This window comes from Labrus bergylta, chromosome 8, assembly GCF_963930695.1.
Source record: "Labrus bergylta chromosome 8, fLabBer1.1, whole genome shotgun sequence".
Lineage (NCBI taxonomy): Eukaryota > Metazoa > Chordata > Actinopteri > Labriformes > Labridae > Labrus > Labrus bergylta.
Window position 1 is genome coordinate 15,729,318 of NC_089202.1, and position 19,893 is coordinate 15,749,210.

The 19,893-nt window shown below is 39.4% G+C and overlaps 4 protein-coding genes across 4 annotated transcripts in view; 2 read left to right on the top strand and 2 right to left on the bottom strand.

Moving 5' to 3' along the window:
• The window catches only part of tmem145 (transmembrane protein 145), a 43,773-nt gene extending 39,263 nt beyond the window's left edge, over positions 1-4,510 (top strand). The window contains exon 15 of the mRNA XM_020650360.3: positions 1,008-4,510. Within this exon, the coding sequence (XP_020506016.2) occupies positions 1,008-1,262 (255 nt within the window). The 3' untranslated portion in view covers positions 1,263-4,510. The remainder of the gene's footprint in view (positions 1-1,007) is intronic.
• Positions 4,511-4,533: 23 nt separating this feature from the next.
• On the bottom strand, positions 4,534-8,878 carry mrpl17 (mitochondrial ribosomal protein L17). The gene is made up of 3 exons (XM_020650363.3): positions 8,481-8,878; positions 6,870-6,938; positions 4,534-6,760 (listed from the first exon to the last, which is right to left on the bottom strand). The coding sequence occupies exons 1-3, from the start codon at positions 8,652-8,654 to the stop codon at positions 6,506-6,508; spliced, it is 498 nt and encodes a 165-aa protein (XP_020506019.1). The 5' UTR covers positions 8,655-8,878; the 3' UTR covers positions 4,534-6,505.
• Positions 8,879-10,979: 2,101 nt separating this feature from the next.
• On the bottom strand, positions 10,980-12,454 carry LOC109996300 (trypsin-1-like). The gene is made up of 6 exons (XM_065957726.1): positions 12,300-12,454; positions 12,056-12,206; positions 11,703-11,953; positions 11,472-11,608; positions 11,261-11,362; positions 10,980-11,162 (listed from the first exon to the last, which is right to left on the bottom strand). Exons 1-6 carry the CDS (start codon positions 12,337-12,339, stop codon positions 11,115-11,117), a joined length of 729 nt encoding a protein of 242 aa, XP_065813798.1. The 5' UTR covers positions 12,340-12,454; the 3' UTR covers positions 10,980-11,114.
• A 3,326-nt stretch (positions 12,455-15,780) lies between these two features.
• On the top strand, positions 15,781-17,399 carry LOC109996298 (trypsin-1). Its single transcript, XM_020650357.3, has 6 exons — positions 15,781-15,939; positions 16,199-16,349; positions 16,452-16,702; positions 16,797-16,933; positions 17,043-17,144; positions 17,243-17,399. The coding sequence occupies exons 1-6, from the start codon at positions 15,900-15,902 to the stop codon at positions 17,288-17,290; spliced, it is 729 nt and encodes a 242-aa protein (XP_020506013.1). The 5' UTR covers positions 15,781-15,899; the 3' UTR covers positions 17,291-17,399.
• Positions 17,400-19,893: the final 2,494 nt, after the last annotated feature.

Below are 19,893 nucleotides of genomic sequence, written 5' to 3' on the forward strand. Positions count from 1 at the left end.
GTGTTCAAAGAAGTTATGTGCTTTGTTCCTCAGGTTCTTGTTCGAAATCTAGCACGAAAAATTGCTGCGCTTGCTGCAGACATCTAATTACACTGTGAGACTCTGGCTGCTAACCGTACAATTAAACAACATGATTTTCTACTTGGCCTTTAGTCTTAATAAGCCTGTTATCAAGGTGGGCATTAAGAGTTTCCCTTTTGTGTTGCTTAATAAAACACACTGTCTCTCCTTTTGTTTAAGTGAAAGAAATGTAGTAGTAGATAATTACTTTCAGTGACACAGTAAATCTCCATGACCAGGATTCAGGGAGAAACCAATTCAGCGGGGTGTTATGTTTAAGTCTTTATGTTTTGCAGTGTTTGGCCTGAAGCAAGATGAGGTGTCGTCCAGAAAACCTTTTACAGATAAAAACAACTTCTCCCTTCATGCCACAAATGTGGGGAAGCTTTTAAAACAGTATAAAGCAGTGTATTGAGTACAACATGATCCAAGCTGGAGGAACTTAAATCAGCCTCTGTAGACTGAAGAAACTTTGTAAAATGTTCTGATGAGGCTGTTAGTACTAAAAACCAAACTAAACACCTTACTCAAACATTGGGTTTCAATCTGACCAAAAGTCCTATTAATCAATTTAGGAAAATAGTCATTTTTATAACCCTGGAATGTGCATCCAGTATTATATTTGGCTGTGTACATGTATTTAGTTGTAAAAAGCTACCTTCATAATTTTCCAGCAATATCTGCCAGGGTCTACCATCATAAGGTTCCATGATCTAAAGTTTGTGGAAAGTTAAGTGAACTGGAGGTCAGGAAACCTAGTACAGGTGTCATTTTACCCAGCCTGTAAAAGCAACATGGCATCGGTGAGTTGTATTGGAAACTGTCCAAATGTGATGTATATGTATGGTGTTACTGATACAGTGTCTGACCCATATGACACTTCTGTGACCTCCATCCAGAGGATTACAAAGGTCATAAGTTCAAAACCCCCATCTTCTGTCCTCCAGGACCCAGTAAAGACGGTGGAGGAGACGGTGGCCCGTAAAGGACCTGAGGTACCGAGGAACAGCGAGCAGAAGATAATCACCACAGCAGCAGACCTGACATCGATACTGCCCCCACCTCCACCTCCGATACCCCCACGCCTGGCCACACGCTCGCCACCCTTACCACCCCGTCTCCCGTCCTTTACAGAGTATTTCAGCATGCAGAGTGGCGGCGGAGGAGGAGGAGGAGGAGGGGGGTTTGGAACAAAGGCATGAGACTGAGACAGAGACAGAGAGAGAGAGTTGGGATGGCACAACGAGAACAGACTGGATGAATGCCATTAAAAAGTAAAGTAAACGTCAGAGTGGAAATCAAGGTTTTTCTGTTTAAGACGAAAGAGACGGCCAAAAAAAAAAAAAAAGTTTGGATGGAAGACAAAGAGAAATCATCAGAAAAGTGATTCTCTAAATGGTCCCTTTTCAACCTGTGAATGAAAATAACCCTGAAGGATGTCAGCGGAGGTGGAAATGTCTGTAAGATAGGAGTGCTGAGCTTGTTAAATAGTAAAGAAGCAATAAATATTTAATGTTGACCAGTAAAAGGCACACAGGGAGAAAGATGACAAAGTGGATGTAGCCAGAGCAATAGAATGATATCTGTGCACGGTGCGGAAACGAACAAAATCCTTGAAATGCTGTTATTCAAACATTCATGAGGCATTGATGGTATGCCTGGAAGAGTTTGTAAATAGCTTAAACAGGAGAGAGCTTCTACTCTATATAGTTTTATTTGAAAAAAAAAAGGAAACCTTTTTCATGTTTTTTTTCCCCCACATTATTAAATTCCAGTCGGTGCTGTGAACATCAGAAGAATCTCATGCCATTATGTTTATGTAAAAAAAAAAAACATTTTTGGAAATGTTTGACACATTTTGATAAACCATAGATATTTACTCTTAATGGAGTTTGTTGGATGAATTCATACTCTTCTATTTCTACTTCATTGCAGCTGGTTATTCTGGATTGATATGCTGATGTGTAAATGTAAAATGTCACGTTTACTGTGGGCACTCGTAAAACACGCATGTTTGTATTGTATATCTCGTCCAACAAACTGATCTATGTACTCCATGTGACCATTCAATATTGGCTTATCGTGTCTATTGAAATCTATACCTTTGTATGTACATACAAAAGGCTTCAGTCGATTTTTCAATTGGACAAATTCCATTTAAAACCTTGTCGAGCTGTCAAAGTCAATCTTAAACCAGTATTATATGATATTGGTTTTGGTTGAATTTTTACCAGAGTCCAGAATATGCCTGCTTTAAAATGTCATTTCTGTGTATGTAGACGTTGGTGAATGTATTGATGCAATACAGCACAAGGACAGGGGTGATTTTCAAGTTACTGGAACACTACAATATAACATTGAATATTTGTCCTTTCTCTTTTACGGCTCTCAACTGCAACACATCCATGATATAAGAGCAGGAGGTTGCATTTCTGAATATACGACTAACTTTATCCTCACCCCTGTCTACTACCTGAAACCTGAGTATTTGTTGGTCTAATCTTATTGTTAAAAGCTAAACAAATATAAATAGTTTCATATTCCCTGACATTGAGCTAAAAAGAAGAAGAAAAAAAAAAGCCTTGTAGATGAACTGTGAAAATGGCAACACACCTGTACATTTTGTCTGTCCTGCATGGAGCACTTTAATGTTCCTGGTCTTAGTCTGTTTATTCGTGATGATGTCACTTTTCTACGACTGCTTTGAAACCAGTATTCACACCACACCCAGTAGTGTTCAAGATGCATAAGCCTGTAAATACAGTCTGAAAATGACCACTAGCTGCCCGGACATTTGAAGGAACGCATCATGCTTAGCCAACTTAAATGAATATTGAAAATAAGTTGATGATAAGTCATGTAAGAGTGTCATTGAAACAGTTTATCACCAGCTGTCTACAACTGCAATTCAGAGACTAAAAATATCAGTGAAAGAAAAATAACAAAAATCACCTGTTTTATCTGCATCATTCACTGGATTAGTAGAAGTGGTGGTACTCGTCTAATTGACTATATTCACACAAAGGCCATTTACCTCTAATGTCACACTCTAATTGGGAAGCTCATATGCTGTTATAATGTTGTCCTTCTATTTCTCGTTATCCAACACAAAACCACATTAGCTACCATCAGAAAAAAAAGCTAACCTTAGCATCCAGCCAATCTAGCTAGCAATACCATTAGCAAGGAAGTAGCATCATGTTGACGTTAATCTATGAACGTGTTGAATGATACAAGAGGAATGGGATAAATTTGTCACTAACGCTGATGTTGGGGCGCTGTTAGCCTGCGGTTATGTATGGAGGCTATAGTCCCCATGGCAACGGCTGTGGGTTCAAATCCAGCCTCGACCCTTTGAATGCTAATGGTAGCTGTTTTCTGATGGTGGTATCAGTGGTTTAGAAATAATATTTGTTAATACATGATGAAGCATAGATTTCTATAATTTTGTCTCGGTTAACATTGGACCTAATACTGTCTGGTATTAAGTTAAAACATCTGAAGTGAAGCCCATCAGCTACTATTAGACAAAAGTGTATCTAAGCTTTCAGCTATTTGCTACCAAACATTACGATTGGCTAGGAAGGGGCTGCACGCCAACCCTGCTTTTTAAAGTCTTCAATGTTTAAATAGGAATGTTATAAAATCCTAGCTAGCGCTTATGTTTGCTGAGAAATGGTGGAATGCTAATATTAGCTGCCCTCTTATTGTAACTTATCTGATATTAAATGTTTTAGCTGAATCACGGTCTTGATTTAGTCTTTGTAGGTGCTTATCAATTTGGAGTTGGTTATGTCCATCTTTCAGCCTCCTGATAAATGTGAAAAAAACTGACGACACAGCAGAGTACAACATTATAACAGCATTGGAGCTCCCCACCCTGTGGATGATGTCAAGGGGAAAGTAGCCGCTGTGTGAAAACAGTGAATACTCCACTTATTCATCAGTGACGATCTTGCTGTAATGGAGAACTTTAAGATGTTAGGATTGTGGTGTGTAACTTGTACAGGTGTAGTCAGAGGTGTAAACGTGAAACAGAATGATCCTTGAATTGCAGTATAAATCATTATTGTGGATCATGTGTGGTTAATATTAGGCATATATGCCATTTTGTCTGCTGTTGCCTATTGTTACGGTTGCCATGACTTGACTGAATAGAGGCTGGGTGACTCGGCTAACAGACGCGACTACTGATACTGCATCACTGCTTAAAACTTGTGTGTAGATTGACACACAACAACGGGACTGAGAGACGCAGGGGAGAGACGTTGAAGAAAAGAGATTATGTATGCATGACAGAAAACAGCACAGCTTTTAGGCGACTCAGATCTGGTTAAGAGCACATCTCTCAAGCACTGTTCAAATGCATTTTAATGGTGTCAAATGACAATTCTAAATATGCTGTACATATGACTTTTTGCCAAAATAATAAAAAATTCTGGTTTTATTAGAGTGTGTGTGTGTGTGTGTGTGTGTGTGTGTGTGTGTGTGTGTGTGTGTGTGTGTGTGTGTGTGTGTGTGTGTGTGTGTGTGTGTGTGTGTGTGTGTGTGTGTGTGTGTGTGTGTGTGTGTGTGTGTGTGTGTGTGTTATTTGGCTGTGTTTTTTGCTTTCGAGACAGGAAGAGGGCACGTGTCCAGAGGAGTCTGTGTAATATCCGTAAATCATATTTAGTGTGTTCTCATTACAAGAGTTCATTAAAGTAAAACACCACGGGACATAGTCCAGGCTGGTCACAATCTGATGTAGGCTGGCCTCATTATTTCACAGCGACTGCCAGTATCCCCTCTCTGTGACTGCTGAAGTGCAGAGTCGCAACACACTCGTGTTTAACAGCAACATTTGAAAATGGATTCGGTCTCGCTGTCACAGCAGTCTAAGAAGAGGAAAAAAAAGTCAAACATTTTAGCCTTACATGATTTGTAACAATTTGAGTTCAGGATTTAATTTATGTCAGAATTATTCTTTTATATCATTTTTCCATTCACACAGAATTAAACTTCATACATTTTTCAGTGAGAAACCTGTACCACTGATGAGGCTTTGAATATCAGTACATAAATATACTGATATAATCCTAATGATATAAATTAAATATATTTCCTTGTACAAAAAATCAATACACATCGATAGATTCACCAATAACAATGTATTTAATATACATTTTCTCATGCTTTTTAGGAGTGAGTTTTTGAAACTTGATCCAAACAACAAAGACTTCAGATGATTTGGTATTTGCTGCAAAAGGAGACCTCACATCATTGAAGTGCAACTTAAATTTGTTTAATGAACGCTTTCATAAGTACAAGAGACCGCTGCTGTTGTGTGTAAGCCAGCATCATGGGGACAACACAACAACCTGCTGAAGTGTTTGAAGTAGGACCCGACTGATATGCGATATTTGGGCCTCATACCGATATTCGGGAGAAAAAAAAAAAATCAGATACCGATATATCCACCAATATCTCTCTTAGATCAATCTGCCATCTTATAGATATACACATTTATTGCCTTGATCCCTTAAATGCAGTAATCACACGTGTGGAAAAGATATAGCATAAAAATAAGATGGTCACTTAACTGGAAAGTAACTGCATATGTACGTGCGTCACTGCGAGACACTCTGGCGCAGGGGTCTCCAACCTTTTTTTCATCTGAGAGCTACTTTCAAAAAATGAAAGTGACCAAGGGCTACTTGCATCATTCATTTATTTACATAGCTCAGCTGAATTAAGCTACTGTTTGTACATGTGTGAAATTGCAATAAGCCAATGCTTATCAATAATCTTAAATTCACATCAGTGTCCAAGAAAACATGAGTACTTCATACTTGTTTTTAATGGGCCAAATATATGAATAGTGGGAAGAGGTGCATTTACCGTCGTCAGATTTTTATTTTTAACACAGTCGGTAGGCGAGCTACTGAAAACCTGCCCGCGAGCTACCAGTAGCTCCCAAGCGACCTGTTGGAGACCCCTGCTCTGGAGAGTGATAACGCTTGTTGTAATCCATACAGCACTCTACTGGTATAAGAGAACTGCTAGTGTAATTGAATGACACTCAAATTAAATGCTATTTGACTGGTGAATAAATCTAGTAATAAAGGCGCACATCAGCGATACAATTAGCCGATGCAGATAGTCACTTGATATACTAATATCTGTCGATAATATCGGCTGGTCGGGCTCTTGTATAAAGGAAAGAGACGACGATCTTTTACTTCTGTTACAAAGAAATATTTATTAATACATTAATAATCATGAATGTCCTTGAACAGAAATATTCGTCGACTCTGAGCTCCGGAAATGGAACTGTTCTTTTTGGTGTAGATATGCATGTGTCTCTATAAGCTTCAATGTGCAGCATCTGCATGTGACTCTTCAAACGCATCTCAGCAGCACAACCGTCAGTCTGCAGCTCACTGATCCAACTTCAGGCTTCTTCTCATTAAGCTTTGGCTGCCAACTGTTGTGCCCTCTCCTCTCTGTAGCCTTTGAGCAGCTGGTTGATGAGCGTGAGTTTGTTCTCCTTTTTCACAGGATAGAGAGGAGGGAAAGGGTTGCCTTTGTATTCCAGGACGGCCATCTTGGCTTTGTCCAGGTTCTGTCTGTTCGGGATCTGAGCCATCCTCGTGTAGCCATTTGCCTGAGTCTCAAACCGTGGAGCAAGGACCTTGAACAGCTTTGGGACTAAATCCTTCTCCTGAAATGAGGGAGCAGAATCAACTATAAATAAACTCCCAGCAACTATTTGAAATTCAGAGGCAGGCAGCATGAAACTTCACACAGTTGGGAGAGCAGCAGATACGTACCGTGAGCCAAAAGCTCGCCATTTTCATCGCCTTCTCATCCGTGTCTCCCTTTTTGGCGTAGTCAACCAGCTGGTAGAAATGGAATAAGAATACACAAACAGTGAGAACTAGTGTGTGTGTGTGTGTGCGTGGGGATGATGATTTATGTTAGTCTTTAAATCAAATAATCTGGGTGAGTGTGTGTTGTGGGACTTCCTCAAGTTACAATCTTCATCAGTTTGTATGTTTGCACACATTTATAAAAAATGATTAAACCTATCACAAGGTTTGTTGTGTTTTAATCACATGTTGTACTCTGTTTGTGTAAATATTGAATATGTTTAAAGCGAGGGTGGGCAACTGGCGGCCCCCATCAACCCTCAACGTGGCCCTCAGGTCAATTTTTACACATCAATTAATTGGAAAAATGAAGAAAACATAACAAAATCATGAAAGCCAGAAATATGTCCATAATAATAATTGATCACTGGTATATGTTGAGTTAAATCTGAGACATAATTGACTGTAATCGTTTTTTGTATGCTACAATTTGGCCCTCTGGCAGTGAGAATTAAATGAATGTGGCCCTTGCTGGTTCAAAGGGACACATTTTGTGTATTAATCAATCAGTAATATTTTATCATTTGTAACATTTTCATCTGAGAGGACTTCCAGGAAAACATAAGGCTAACAATGAATCTACAGCAGACGTCACTACAACTAAAACAAAGACAAGAGAATAAGTTACATCTCGGCCTCTGCTTCACCTGTATGATGACGGGAGCCACATTCCTTCCTTTCACTACATCTTATCTCTGAGAGATGTTTTTTTTTTTTTTTTTTTTCTGCAGTTGCCTCAATCATCACAAAACACAGATGAAAGCTGGACATTGAAAATGAAGTCAGAGTGGAAGTCTAACAGCTTCACCCCAGACCTGAGAAGATCTGTAGCACAAAACAAGACCACACCGGGGCGGCTGTGGCTCAGTTGGTAGAGTCGTCTACCGCCTCTCAACCGGATGGTCGAGGGTTCAATCCCCAGCTGGGCCACATGTCCAATGTGACACGAGCAAGACACTTAACCCTGCATTGCTCCCACTGCTTCAGTGGCAGTGTATGAATGGGATTAGTTACTTCTGATGGATGATACTATATAGCGATCACTACCATCAGTGTGTGAATGGGTGGGTGTGACCTGCAGTGTAAAAGCACTTTGAGTAGTCAGAAGACTAGAAAAGCGCCATATAAGCTCAAGTCCATTTACCATTAACTAGTCAAACTATTGCAGGTCTGGAAATATACAGCTTGAAAAAGATTGGGTTCATGACTACATGAAAAAGTTGTTGTCCCACATTATAGGTCAAATAAAACTTAAAAAGTTTTAAAAATGATCATGTCTGTGTTTAAACATTGCTTTTTTTAATGCATAATGTACACAACTAAAACTAATTGTATTTAAATAGTTGAATATTATCAAGCCACTGAGGTTTAAATAATTCTAATCTTAATTATTGACTATTTCAACTTTGAGGAGAAAACCTTCAACAAGTATTTCGTTGCTGACACTTTGTCTTAACAACATTAAATGATTTATCTTGTATAACAGTGTTGCATTAGCTTTTTTTTTTTTACCTTTTCAGCGTAGAAGCGGACTTCGTCAGCTCGTGCATACGTGGTTTCTATCCTCTCGTGCCGGACCAGTCCTGTCAAAATGTTCCGAAGCATGTTGATTCGGGACTGCGGACCCAGACCCATCTTCCGGGCCACCCGGCCGTGGGAGATCAACATCGCCAACGTGAGACGCATCTTGTCCGCTCAGATTCGCCTGCGAGAGTCCCCGAAGATAAAACACCGGGAAACAGGTTTACGTACACGACGTGAAGGCTGCAAGTTATGGTGACCTTTCTCCGCAGAGTTCAACTCAAACTACGGCAGTCACCTCGGAATAAGACCAAACTCTGAGGTCGGCTATGTCAATGCGGAGTTAATGGGGGGGGATTGTCATTGCTGGTGCTTCGTCAAATGTGTCCGACGCAACAAAGGCAAAGGCAAGTAAGTTCCGCTAAACTACCCCCACAATCAGACACGTTAAAAACAAGAGCAGAAATATCTGGAATCTTGTGTATGTATGTTTTTATCTGTTTTCTAATGGACTCCTGAGTCTGTCAATAAATGACGATGATACTGCTATATGTTAACATAGTCAAAAATAGGTTTATTTGCTTATAATATGCTTCTAATATGTCTACACTCATGCACTTTAACTTATGTCAATACTGTCCATTCACGACTCTGTTTTTGCACATTTACATTCAATCTTCCATATTTAATCTTCCTATTTAAGACTAGTCATGCTTAGTTAAATCCTGGTTGTACATATTCACATTCTTATTTTTGATATTTTTTAGTACTTCTTTACTTTGTATTTAATATTATATTGTGTTTAGATTTGCTAACATTGTGTTTTTTACTCATATTGTGTGTTGGATAACCTGCTGCTGTAACGCCACAATTTCCCAGCTTGGGATCAATAAAGTAATTCTATTCTATTCTATTCTATTCTAGGTTTCAGGGTTTATTAAGATGTAGTGCATTGAGTTTAATTCACAAGCACAGTTTCCTGGATGCAGTATTTCACAGTAGAATCAGCTGAAGGAGAAGTATTGAGCTGGCAGTAAATGGTGATGGTACTTTGCAGCCAGTCTGCGAAAATGCAGATATGATGCAAGAGAGAGGGAAATATAGATTAGGCATATTGAAAACTTTCTGTCACACCAGGTCTAAGAGAATTTCTATTTCAAGAAAGAGGAGGAAGTCATTGTTATGGAGATTGGATTTCTTCTACCTTGGCATAGACACCAGGATGGTTCTTTCTTCACAACCAAGAACCCAGGGCATGACACCCTGCAGTCTACTGAGACCACCAGTCACCCTGAGAGGTGGAAAGCAAGAAAACAGTGATCCGAGGCTTAAAGTAATGGGGTTTTAAGTAGTTTCTGAGGATAATATGAAACACAGACCTGGAAGGAGTCTTTGCCTCCTCGGTTAGGAGACGTAACACTTCTCGTTAGACAGGATGGGGATATTTGAAATGACAAAAAAAAAATGTTTCATATGTCCTTAGCTTCTTTGCTGTTTTTCTGAAGAGTATTTACAGTCTATGGATGATCCTCACTCTTCCCAGGAACAGAGAAAATAACATAGACTTGGCTGGTTTGTTGGTTGGTTGGTTGGTTGATGGTAAATCAAGATGCAGAAACTTTCAATGACCCGTGTTGGATTTTCATCCGCTATATATTAACTAACTGTGCAGACATATCCCCCGGTGCAAATGACCCAATAACTTTGCCATACAACTACAATTCAGCCAAAACAGGGCTTTTATGTTTTTAAAGTAGCCTGGTTTCAGTTTGTCTCAAAATGTACACGTTGAAACCTTTTGTATTATATTTGTATGAAATGTTCTGGCCTGCTTTGATTACACAGCATGTTTTGTGCAGACTATAATGATTATCCTGACCTTGGCTCGGCCCTGGATGCAGGTCCAGGTGAGCTTTTCTCACAGAGTCAGTCAATCTGACATCTACTTCTAAAAACTGCAGGGAAATCACTCCTACTAATCTACGTAGAGCTGCTGCTTTAAAAAGATAGAGATTAAATATGATCTCCCTCTCTTTTTATTTCATTTGAATTTATCTCTGCAATTTAATTAATATACTATACGTGGGGAAATGAGAAAGTGTAATACCTTTGCATACATGTTTTATTAAATTACAACAGAACATCAGGTCAAACACAGTTACATAAAATGGCTAGAATAAACTTTCCCAATCAGTAGAATATTGATTAAAATAGTTACAGTTCTGTATTCCAGTATGAGTATATTTTATTCATCTTAAAGGGATAGGATCTCTGTCTAGTCTGTTTTGATAGTTTCCTCTTTAGACACTTCTTGTACTGCTTGTGACATCTTTCCCAGGCTTAATTCACTCAAGCAAGCCTTTTTAAGAATTTATTTTTTTCATAATAATAAACCTTCATATTCCTCAGCAGCATGTTAAATGGCACGTCTTTCATTTAACCAGTCTAAACTTAAGACAGGTTAAGAAAAGAGCTGAAAGGAAAAACAAGTTTTGACTTTTTGTTTTAATACTTTATTGACTCAGATGGAAAGTAGCTGCACATTTTTCAAAACTCTACAATAACATTGGAGTTAGAATGATCGAAGACAGGCAGCTGAGTAAGATGAACGTCACATGATCAGACTTAGTTGCTGGCCATGGTGCTCTCCAGCCAGTCGTTGAAGAGGCAGACCTACAAACAGAGACAGAACAAGGTTTTAGCACAGCAGCTTCAGTGATAACTCATTACTGGGCACTTGTGCATATTATGAAGAGATATTTTAGGTGTACCTTGGCGTAGACACCGGGGTGATCTCTCTCGGCACATCCGTAGCCCCAGGACACAACACCCTGCAGCTGACCGTTGCACACGACGGGGCCACCAGAGTCCCCCTGAGAACAGAGAGTGAAGGATTTCAAAGGTTTAATAAACCTTCAAAGGCCAAACAAGATAATTCACATAGTTATTCCTGTATTTCTTTCTGAACATTAAATGACATACCTGGCAAGAGTCCTTGCCTCCCTCCAGGTATCCAGCGCAGAACATGGCGTCAGTGATCATGCCGGGGTAAGAGTTATCACAATCCCTGTCGGACAGGATGGGGATGTTCAAGCACTGCAGCTTGTTGCCGTCAGCACCTGAGAATCAACAGAGAAATGCAGAGATCAAAATGGAGCTACAATGCATTACAGACCTACAGATTAAGAAGTCAATGCAGCATTAGTTACTCACTGGAGCTCATGGTGTTGCCCCAGCCGGCGACTTTGCACATGGTGCCAGCGGGGGCACAGCTGGTGGGCAGAGCCACAGGCGTCACGTACTGGTTGAGGGTGGCGGACTTGCTCAGCTTGATCAGCATGATGTCGTTGTCGATGTTGTAGGAGCTGTACCTGGGGTGGCGGATGACGCGGGAGGAGCTGATGAACTGCTCGGTTCCCTCGTTCACCCTGATGTGGTGCTCTCCAAGACGAACCTCAATACGACTAAAAAAGAAAGAGAAGTGGGGAATTAGAAAAAAGCACACAGAAATGATTATAAATAATGAAGCTGCAAACACCTGAAGAAAACATGAGGAATGTACTTACGACTTGTAGCAGTGAGCAGCAGACACAACCCAGTCCTCGTTGACCAGAGAGCCTCCACAGAAGTGGTAGCCAGACTGCAGAGAGACCGTATGTGGCTGGGAGTGGGGGGTGCACTCATACCCTCCGACGATCTTGTCGTCGTCGATGGCGACTAAAAACAGACAGGATGGAAACAACCAAGATTACTTTTTTCAGATTTCAGTGATTAGAACTAGTTGATAGAAGCAGAAGATTGGGTTCTTACAAGCAGCTCCGATGAGCAGAACGAAGACCAGAGACCTCATGGTTGCTGAATGATCTTGTGGATGAGGGACTTTGGTTGGAGTTCTGGTTTATATATGATTGTTCCTCTTCTGAGACACACCCAAAAGGTTATTTTGGACCAATCAGGAAGATCCTGAAAAAAATATTTTGGTCCTGGAAAAGTAAACATTTGCCTAGGTGTGGGATGGTGCACTGATACACTGCATGTGTTAATCTTTAGCAGTCTGTTTCAAGGAGCATGGAAAATGTTTTTATGATTAATATTTTTGCATTTAATGAAAAATCCTTTTTCACATGAGATGTACTTGCTGATTAGATGCATAATGCATGTTTGTCCTTTAAAGGATTTTTTAAAGAACAAAAACTGCCATTATTCTTTGTATTACATACTCTGCAATTATGCATTGTGTACTTTCATGTAGGCAACACTCTTTTTAAGGGAATTTTGCGTTTGTGTTAAAGCAAATGATGTTTTAGGGAATGGTTAACCTTGACATGGATGGATTTGCGCTGTAAAGACATGCTTTCAACTCTGCAGATGGCCTGGTTCACAACCACTGTTGTTGATTGTGGCTTTTACAGGAAAAAGCCAGCCGGAGGAAACACAAGAAAAGGTGATTTACTATAGTGCCAGCAGGCGAACAACACAGAGACAAAAAAAAACAATTACTGTTTGAAATCACCAATGAGAACGATACTTAGTGAATAAACTTCAAATTGGATTGCATTGTTTGTTATTTCTCATCGACACAGACTTGTTTGTTGATTCTTGATGTACACAAAAGGTTGCTGTGAGGCTGAAAACTTCAGAATTATGAACAACACCAAGAATTAGAACAAATTCATCAAACGCTCAATCAATCACTTTCACATCAGACATGAGGTACATTCTACTTTATCAGATGTTATAACAAAGTGTTGCTGCAAATTTCTACCAAGGATAAGCATGAATCACATGGATTATATTGGACGATGAACAAAGAGAGGAGCAGGACTCCTTAAAAAAATGGATTTCCGTGCAGTGTTTAGATGGACCTAAATTGTAAGTATTCTTTTCAGTCACAGAATATGATGTTGAGAGGTTAATATGTTTTATACAACTAGATTTGCTAACACAGAAATATAAAGGTCATTGAAAGTGACTGTAATATGTTTCATAGAAACCACCTTCAACCTGAATGTGCAGCCTGTGGATCGTCCCATCGTCTGAGGCAACATGAGCTCAAGAGAGTATAAACAGCTACATGAAACAGCCTCAGATATATGAAACAGTTCAAATGAACATTTGAAGGATCTTTAACACTTTGTCCTTCCTGCACACTTTTCTTTCTTGCTGCAGTCTCTGAAGGTAACACACTGTAGTGTGGTGAATCCTTATCCTATGAGGACTGTCATGGTTACCCTGGTCACACCTTATTACTATTACTCTGTTCAATGATACTGGTAACAATGACTATAGTCTTTCAATGATCAGGCTGTATGCAGACTGAATGGTTTCACAGCATAATGATGGGCCAATTACCGTACTCCACCATTCAACTTGCTCATCTGAACTCAACATTATTGAGTGAACAAAAAGCAACACTTCAGAATGAGGAAGAAACTAAACAAATAAAAGTGTTTAAAATTCAAAACCTTTCTGGGCAAACTGAATTTACGAAAGATACGGAGCCCCTGAAGTCCAGAAAAGTTGTGTACACACAAGATATATATATAATAATTATTTTGTTAAGTTAAGATATTAACTTGTGCACACAAGTTAATATAATTATCTAAAAAGTTAATTTGGAATTAATTTGCCTCTGCAAATAGTTCAGTTCAGCCTTATGGAGATAACTCAACATAACTGAAATGTTATAACAACCTTAGAATATTATAGAAAAGAAGTTGCTGCTTTAACACACTGCAGGTTAACAAAACGTATATTAACAGTTATTTTTAAACATTACCTGACATAAATATAAACACTGAATTCCTAACCCTTTACTCAAGGGTTACATATTTAGGGTACTTAGAAAAATGAAAAAACTCTGTTCACAAGTTTGTATGTGTACATGTTAATAAAGTAAGTTACAGTACAATTCTATAACTTGCAGAAAACTGGTTCTTTGAAAAGTATTTCACTGAAGTGTTTGGGCAAACCTTACTTATTGAAACTCGTATCAATATGTAGGCTATGTACATAATTATCTTGTGCGCACAAGATATTTTTATTTTACTTTTCAGGACTTCAGGGGCTCCGTAAAGAAGAACAAGGGACAGTCTTTCAAAAATACATTTCTACTAAAACTACTACAGCTTCTTCTAAATCGATCATCACTTCAGGATGATTTGTGTCAGAGTATAATTTGAAAAATGTATATTTTCAGCAGAGAATTGAGGAAATATAACAATATAAATGTAATATTAAGTTAAAAATGATTTATCACCCTTTCTGTTGAGGTTTGTCCACAGTGGACTGAGGGGGATACGTTATGGACTTCTGGGCATTTTTAATTCAACTATGTGAAATTTTGACTTTGAAAACCATTTCAAGCTCTTATGTATTAAAAAGTGCTGTGTGAAATAAGTGATTACAAATATAATGATTTGCCTCTCAAGGCTGTCTCAGGCCTCATATTTGAATTTGGTGTTCGAGTGACAGATGCTTAGAATCACACAGCTGTGAAATGTTCACACACACATCTAAATATAGAGACTCGTGACTCGTGTACCTGTGCACTCTGACCAACTTTCAACACAAACATGGTGGATTCCAACGTATGCCAACGTTTTATGTCATGATATACTTGGAGAAAACTGAAATGAAATCTTAAAAAAATAATTAAAACAGAGAAGAAAATGTAGCAGGAAAAATTAACTAAATTCTGCCTGCAATCATAACCTGTGCCTGACTCTCTGTGACGCCTCTTCTCATTTCAATCCCCATTTTTTTTAACTTTCTCTTTACTAGTGTACCCTCTCAGCACCTTTCTGGTGCATTACACTGCCACACACACTATATCCAAACACACATACCTCTCTAATACTCTACCTCATCATAACATAGTGACTTCCGGACGTTCACCTTATCTCATTTAAATCTACTGTCTGTATTTTTGCGTCGTTGATTATGTTTTGCTGTTTCATGTTATCTGTTGCTGGTTTTCTTTATTTGTTTTTGCTTTAGTTGTAGTTTATATATGAACATATTTGTCTTTTTGTTCACTTCATCACAATAAAATAATACTAAAAATAATAATACAACTTTATATGGGGCTGTGAGTGTTACTCTATAAGGTAAGGTGTGTGAAGAGGTATATTGGATCTTATTATTAATAAAAACATAAATAAGACAGAAGTTATAGAGCGATATTACGACTTCTAATTTTAATTTTAAAATGAGTTGACTTCTGAGTCGTCCTAACGTCAGCCATGGGAAGTGTTTTTAATCTGATTGATCCCAACATCCTGCTGCAGTTATGTGATTGGCTCTTCAGTGACCAATGAGCATGGTCAGAGAGCAGGGCAGCTCTCCTGACTGTGAATATAAACCAGAGCTTCAGGTAAGGTTTCTCATCGACAAGATCACTCAGCAACCATGAGGTCTCTAGTCTTTGTTCTGCTCATCGGAGCTGCTTGTGAGTGTGAACCTCTTTCCCTTTCAGGCTTAGAGTCTACTAACCTTTATCCCTGAACTTTATCAAAGCCTATCCCAAAAGGGGTTTTGATTTGATGAAGTTTAAAGTGATCTCTAACCATCCTCAGTACTCCAATGAATAATGCAGACTTGGAGTTTGACGAAATATTAAGGAAAAATACAAAGTAGCCTTTATTTTGTGGAGAATGTTTGACATCTTTAAACCAACAACTAACAAGTGGATATGTGTGCATTTTCAGTCGCCATCGACGACGACAAGATCGTCGGAGGGTATGAGTGCACCCCCCACTCCCAGCCCCATACGGTCTCTCTGCAGTCTGGCTACCACTTCTGTGGAGGCTCTCTGGTCAACGAGGACTGGGTTGTGTCTGCTGCTCACTGCTACAAGTCGTAAGTACATTCCTCATGTTTTCTTCAGGTGTTTGCAGCTTCATTATTTATAATCATTTCTGTGTGCTTTTTTCTAATCCCCCACTTCTCTTTCTTTTTTAGTCGTATTGAGGTTCGTCTTGGAGAGCACCACATCAGGGTCAACGAGGGAACCGAGCAGTTCATCAGCTCCTCCCGCGTCATCCGCCACCCCAGGTACAGCTCCTACAACATCGACAACGACATCATGCTGATCAAGCTGAGCAAGTCCGCCACCCTCAACCAGTACGTGACGCCTGTGGCTCTGCCCACCAGCTGTGCCCCCGCTGGCACCATGTGCAAAGTCGCCGGCTGGGGCAACACCATGAGCTCCAGTGAGTAACTAATGCTGCATTGACTTCTTAATCTGTAGGTCTGTAATGCATTGTAGCTCCATTTTGATCTCTGCATTTCTCTGTTGATTCTCAGGTGCTGACGGCAACAAGCTGCAGTGCTTGAACATCCCCATCCTGTCCGACAGGGATTGTGATAACTCTTACCCCGGCATGATCACTGACGCCATGTTCTGCGCTGGATACCTGGAGGGAGGCAAGGACTCTTGCCAGGTATGTCATTTAATGTTCAGAAAGAAATACAGGAATAACTATGTGAATTATCTTGTTTGACCTTTGAAGGTTTATTAAACCTTTGAAATCCTTCACTCTCTGTTCTCAGGGTGACTCTGGTGGCCCCGTCGTGTGCAACGGTCAGCTGCAGGGTGTTGTGTCCTGGGGCTACGGATGTGCCGAGAGAGATCACCCCGGTGTCTACGCCAAGGTACACCTAAAATATCTCTTTATAATATGCACAAGTGCCCAGTAAGGAGTTATCACTGAAGCTGCTGTGCTAAAACCTTGTTCTGTCTCTGTTTGTAGGTCTGCCTCTTCAACGACTGGCTGGAGAGCACCATGGCCAGCAACTAAGTGATCAAAGTTGATCAACAAGTTCAGTCAACAGCTCAACACCCTGTCTGTTCATGTTCCATCTTTTTGTACTGGACACTATGACAAATAAAAAAATGAAAGCACAACACTTGGGTCTACTTTGTGACATTATTTCCCAAAACTGAAATTAAAAAGTTAGCTCTCTTTTACAAATCTGAATTGATTCTTTCTTTTGACTTTAAAAAAATAATGACTGAGATCTCAGATCAGAAGGGACAGCAGGTTCAGATTTTCTATGTGGCAAACTCTGGTTTAAAAAAATTGAAGCCAACACATAAATGAAAACAACTGCAGTACCTTTAGTGTCCACATGAGGCTTACTCCAAAAACCATCCCATCAAGTCCACTATTAAAATGTCAATTTTTCCAGAAGAAATACACCTTTAGAAATGTTTTTTGTCTCTATGGTTAAATTCTTTCTCATTTAAAACTGTGCAGGGGTTGGATTTTTGATGACTCATTAATTTCAACTATATTAAGGCCAAGAGTAATTAGGCATAATCAGGGGCGTGGCTGATTTGACTGACAGGTGGAGGCACTGCCGCTGTTTGCCAGGAGGCCAGGCTTCACTTTATGTTCATATCATAGACTGTATAAAGAATTAACAATGCAACACCTCACCTCATGTGAAACCAAAAGATTAATGACCTGACTGACTAGCTGTGGTACAGATCATCATTCCCTCCTCCATGTTAACAGATGGGACAACGGTCAAACTGCAAAATCAAAATATAAGTACAAATTTTTTCACTCAGACCAGGTTTCATAGTGAAAGTTAATATCACTCTGATTTGTGTTCAAATAAAACATTTTTAGGAGTTTTTAAATGATTTATTTCATGCTATTAAAACGTATAAAATGACAAGATCCACAGCTCTGATGATGAATGCAGCTCCTTCTCTGCCGTGTGCATCGGATTAGCAGAGTAGAGGAGAAAGGACGAGAGGAAGTTTAACAAAAACTAAAACAATTCATGTATTTTCTTTAACTGTGAGTATCTGCTTCAAACAGACACAACAATAATTCTGCTGTGGACTGCAGAGAGCTTAGGGATATTTGCTGTTTTATCGGCAAGTTGCATAAATTAAATATGTTTTTTGTGAGCAGAAGCGGCGGGATATCAACACCGTGCCTCTTCCAGCCGATCCCTATTTTGCGCAGGCTCTGGTTCTTAATACACAATACGTCAGTGCGTGTCAACCGGCTATTTCGATCTTATCTTTGTACAATGGGAGGAGGTTGAAGTGCGTTGCGTGAGGGCACTCACTCTTTCTGCTCAGTGAGAGTGGTGAGAGAATCAACTCACTGCAATCAGGTGTGTGTGGCACTGATTGGCTTTGATTATGCCCAGGTGTGGGGAACTTTTACATTCTGAGTCTCCAGGGCCGTATCCGAATTGTCAAGTACATACTCAATCTTTCAGTATGCAGTAGGCAGTATGCAGTACGTACTATCCGTGCTGCATACTGTTAGTACCTACTATTCAGTATGCACACACAGTAGGCAGATATTTGTGCCTACTTCTTCTGATTCATTCAGAATGGAAGTGACGTCATTTACGTTTCTCGAACCGGCCGCATCCACCCGTTTTTTTGTTTTTTTTTTGTTTAGCTTTATTTAAGAAGAGTAATGTGCATATACAGTCAGGTAAACAAAACAATATCACAATGTAAATCAAGTAAAAGGCAGATTGAATAACTAAATAACATTCAGTTCATAAAGAAAAGTACAAATGAAAGACAATAACATACAGTATATAAAATAAACCAATAAAGACACATTTAAATAGTGAATTCATTATTTAAATAGAGGGGGAAAGGTTTTATAGTAATGCAGATATTTGTTATATTTTCTGTTGTTAATTAAAAGTAGTGATTTCAGTCGGGACTTTAAATTAAGATTAAAAATTGATTAAATTAATCCACGCTCTTTTGTTTTGATTTGGAGGCGGACGTGACGTGACGATTTACGTTTAATTTCGCACAGCATTGTGAGTGGTAAAATACAATTCATTTCCTAAAAGCACGCATCCGATCCATACTGCATGAAACCTGGAAGTTAGTATCCATACTGAAATGTTCAGTATACTGAGGTGGACCCAAAAAATGCATATTGAATGACCACGAAAGTTCAGTATACTGAAACTCCATACTGAATAATACGTACTGCATACTGAACTGTGACAATTCGGAAAGGGCCCCGTGCTCTGTGCTGACTCATTAACTAACTTTCAGAGGTAGTGAGAGGTTCTCCCTGCAGTTTCTGGAGTTGTTTGTATGTATCTATAAACACCAACTAAAAACTTTCTGTATTAGATTTTCATTGCCCGTCTCCCAGAGTATAACTTCGGATGCTGGTTCGTTTTAACTCCAACCTTTTGTGTTATCAAAGGTCTCCCTGGTAGCCTTTGCTTTTTTTTTCATGTTTTCTGGGTCTCCTGGACAATTTTGGTTTTGAGGCAGCTGCTTGGCAGCAGTGGTTTAGTTAATCATTTTGATTACTTATGTAGGTTTGGAATCCTGTTGTGGCTGTATACAGTTTTGTTGTTTTTCCCCCCACTTTCCAATCTATTGCTAATGCGA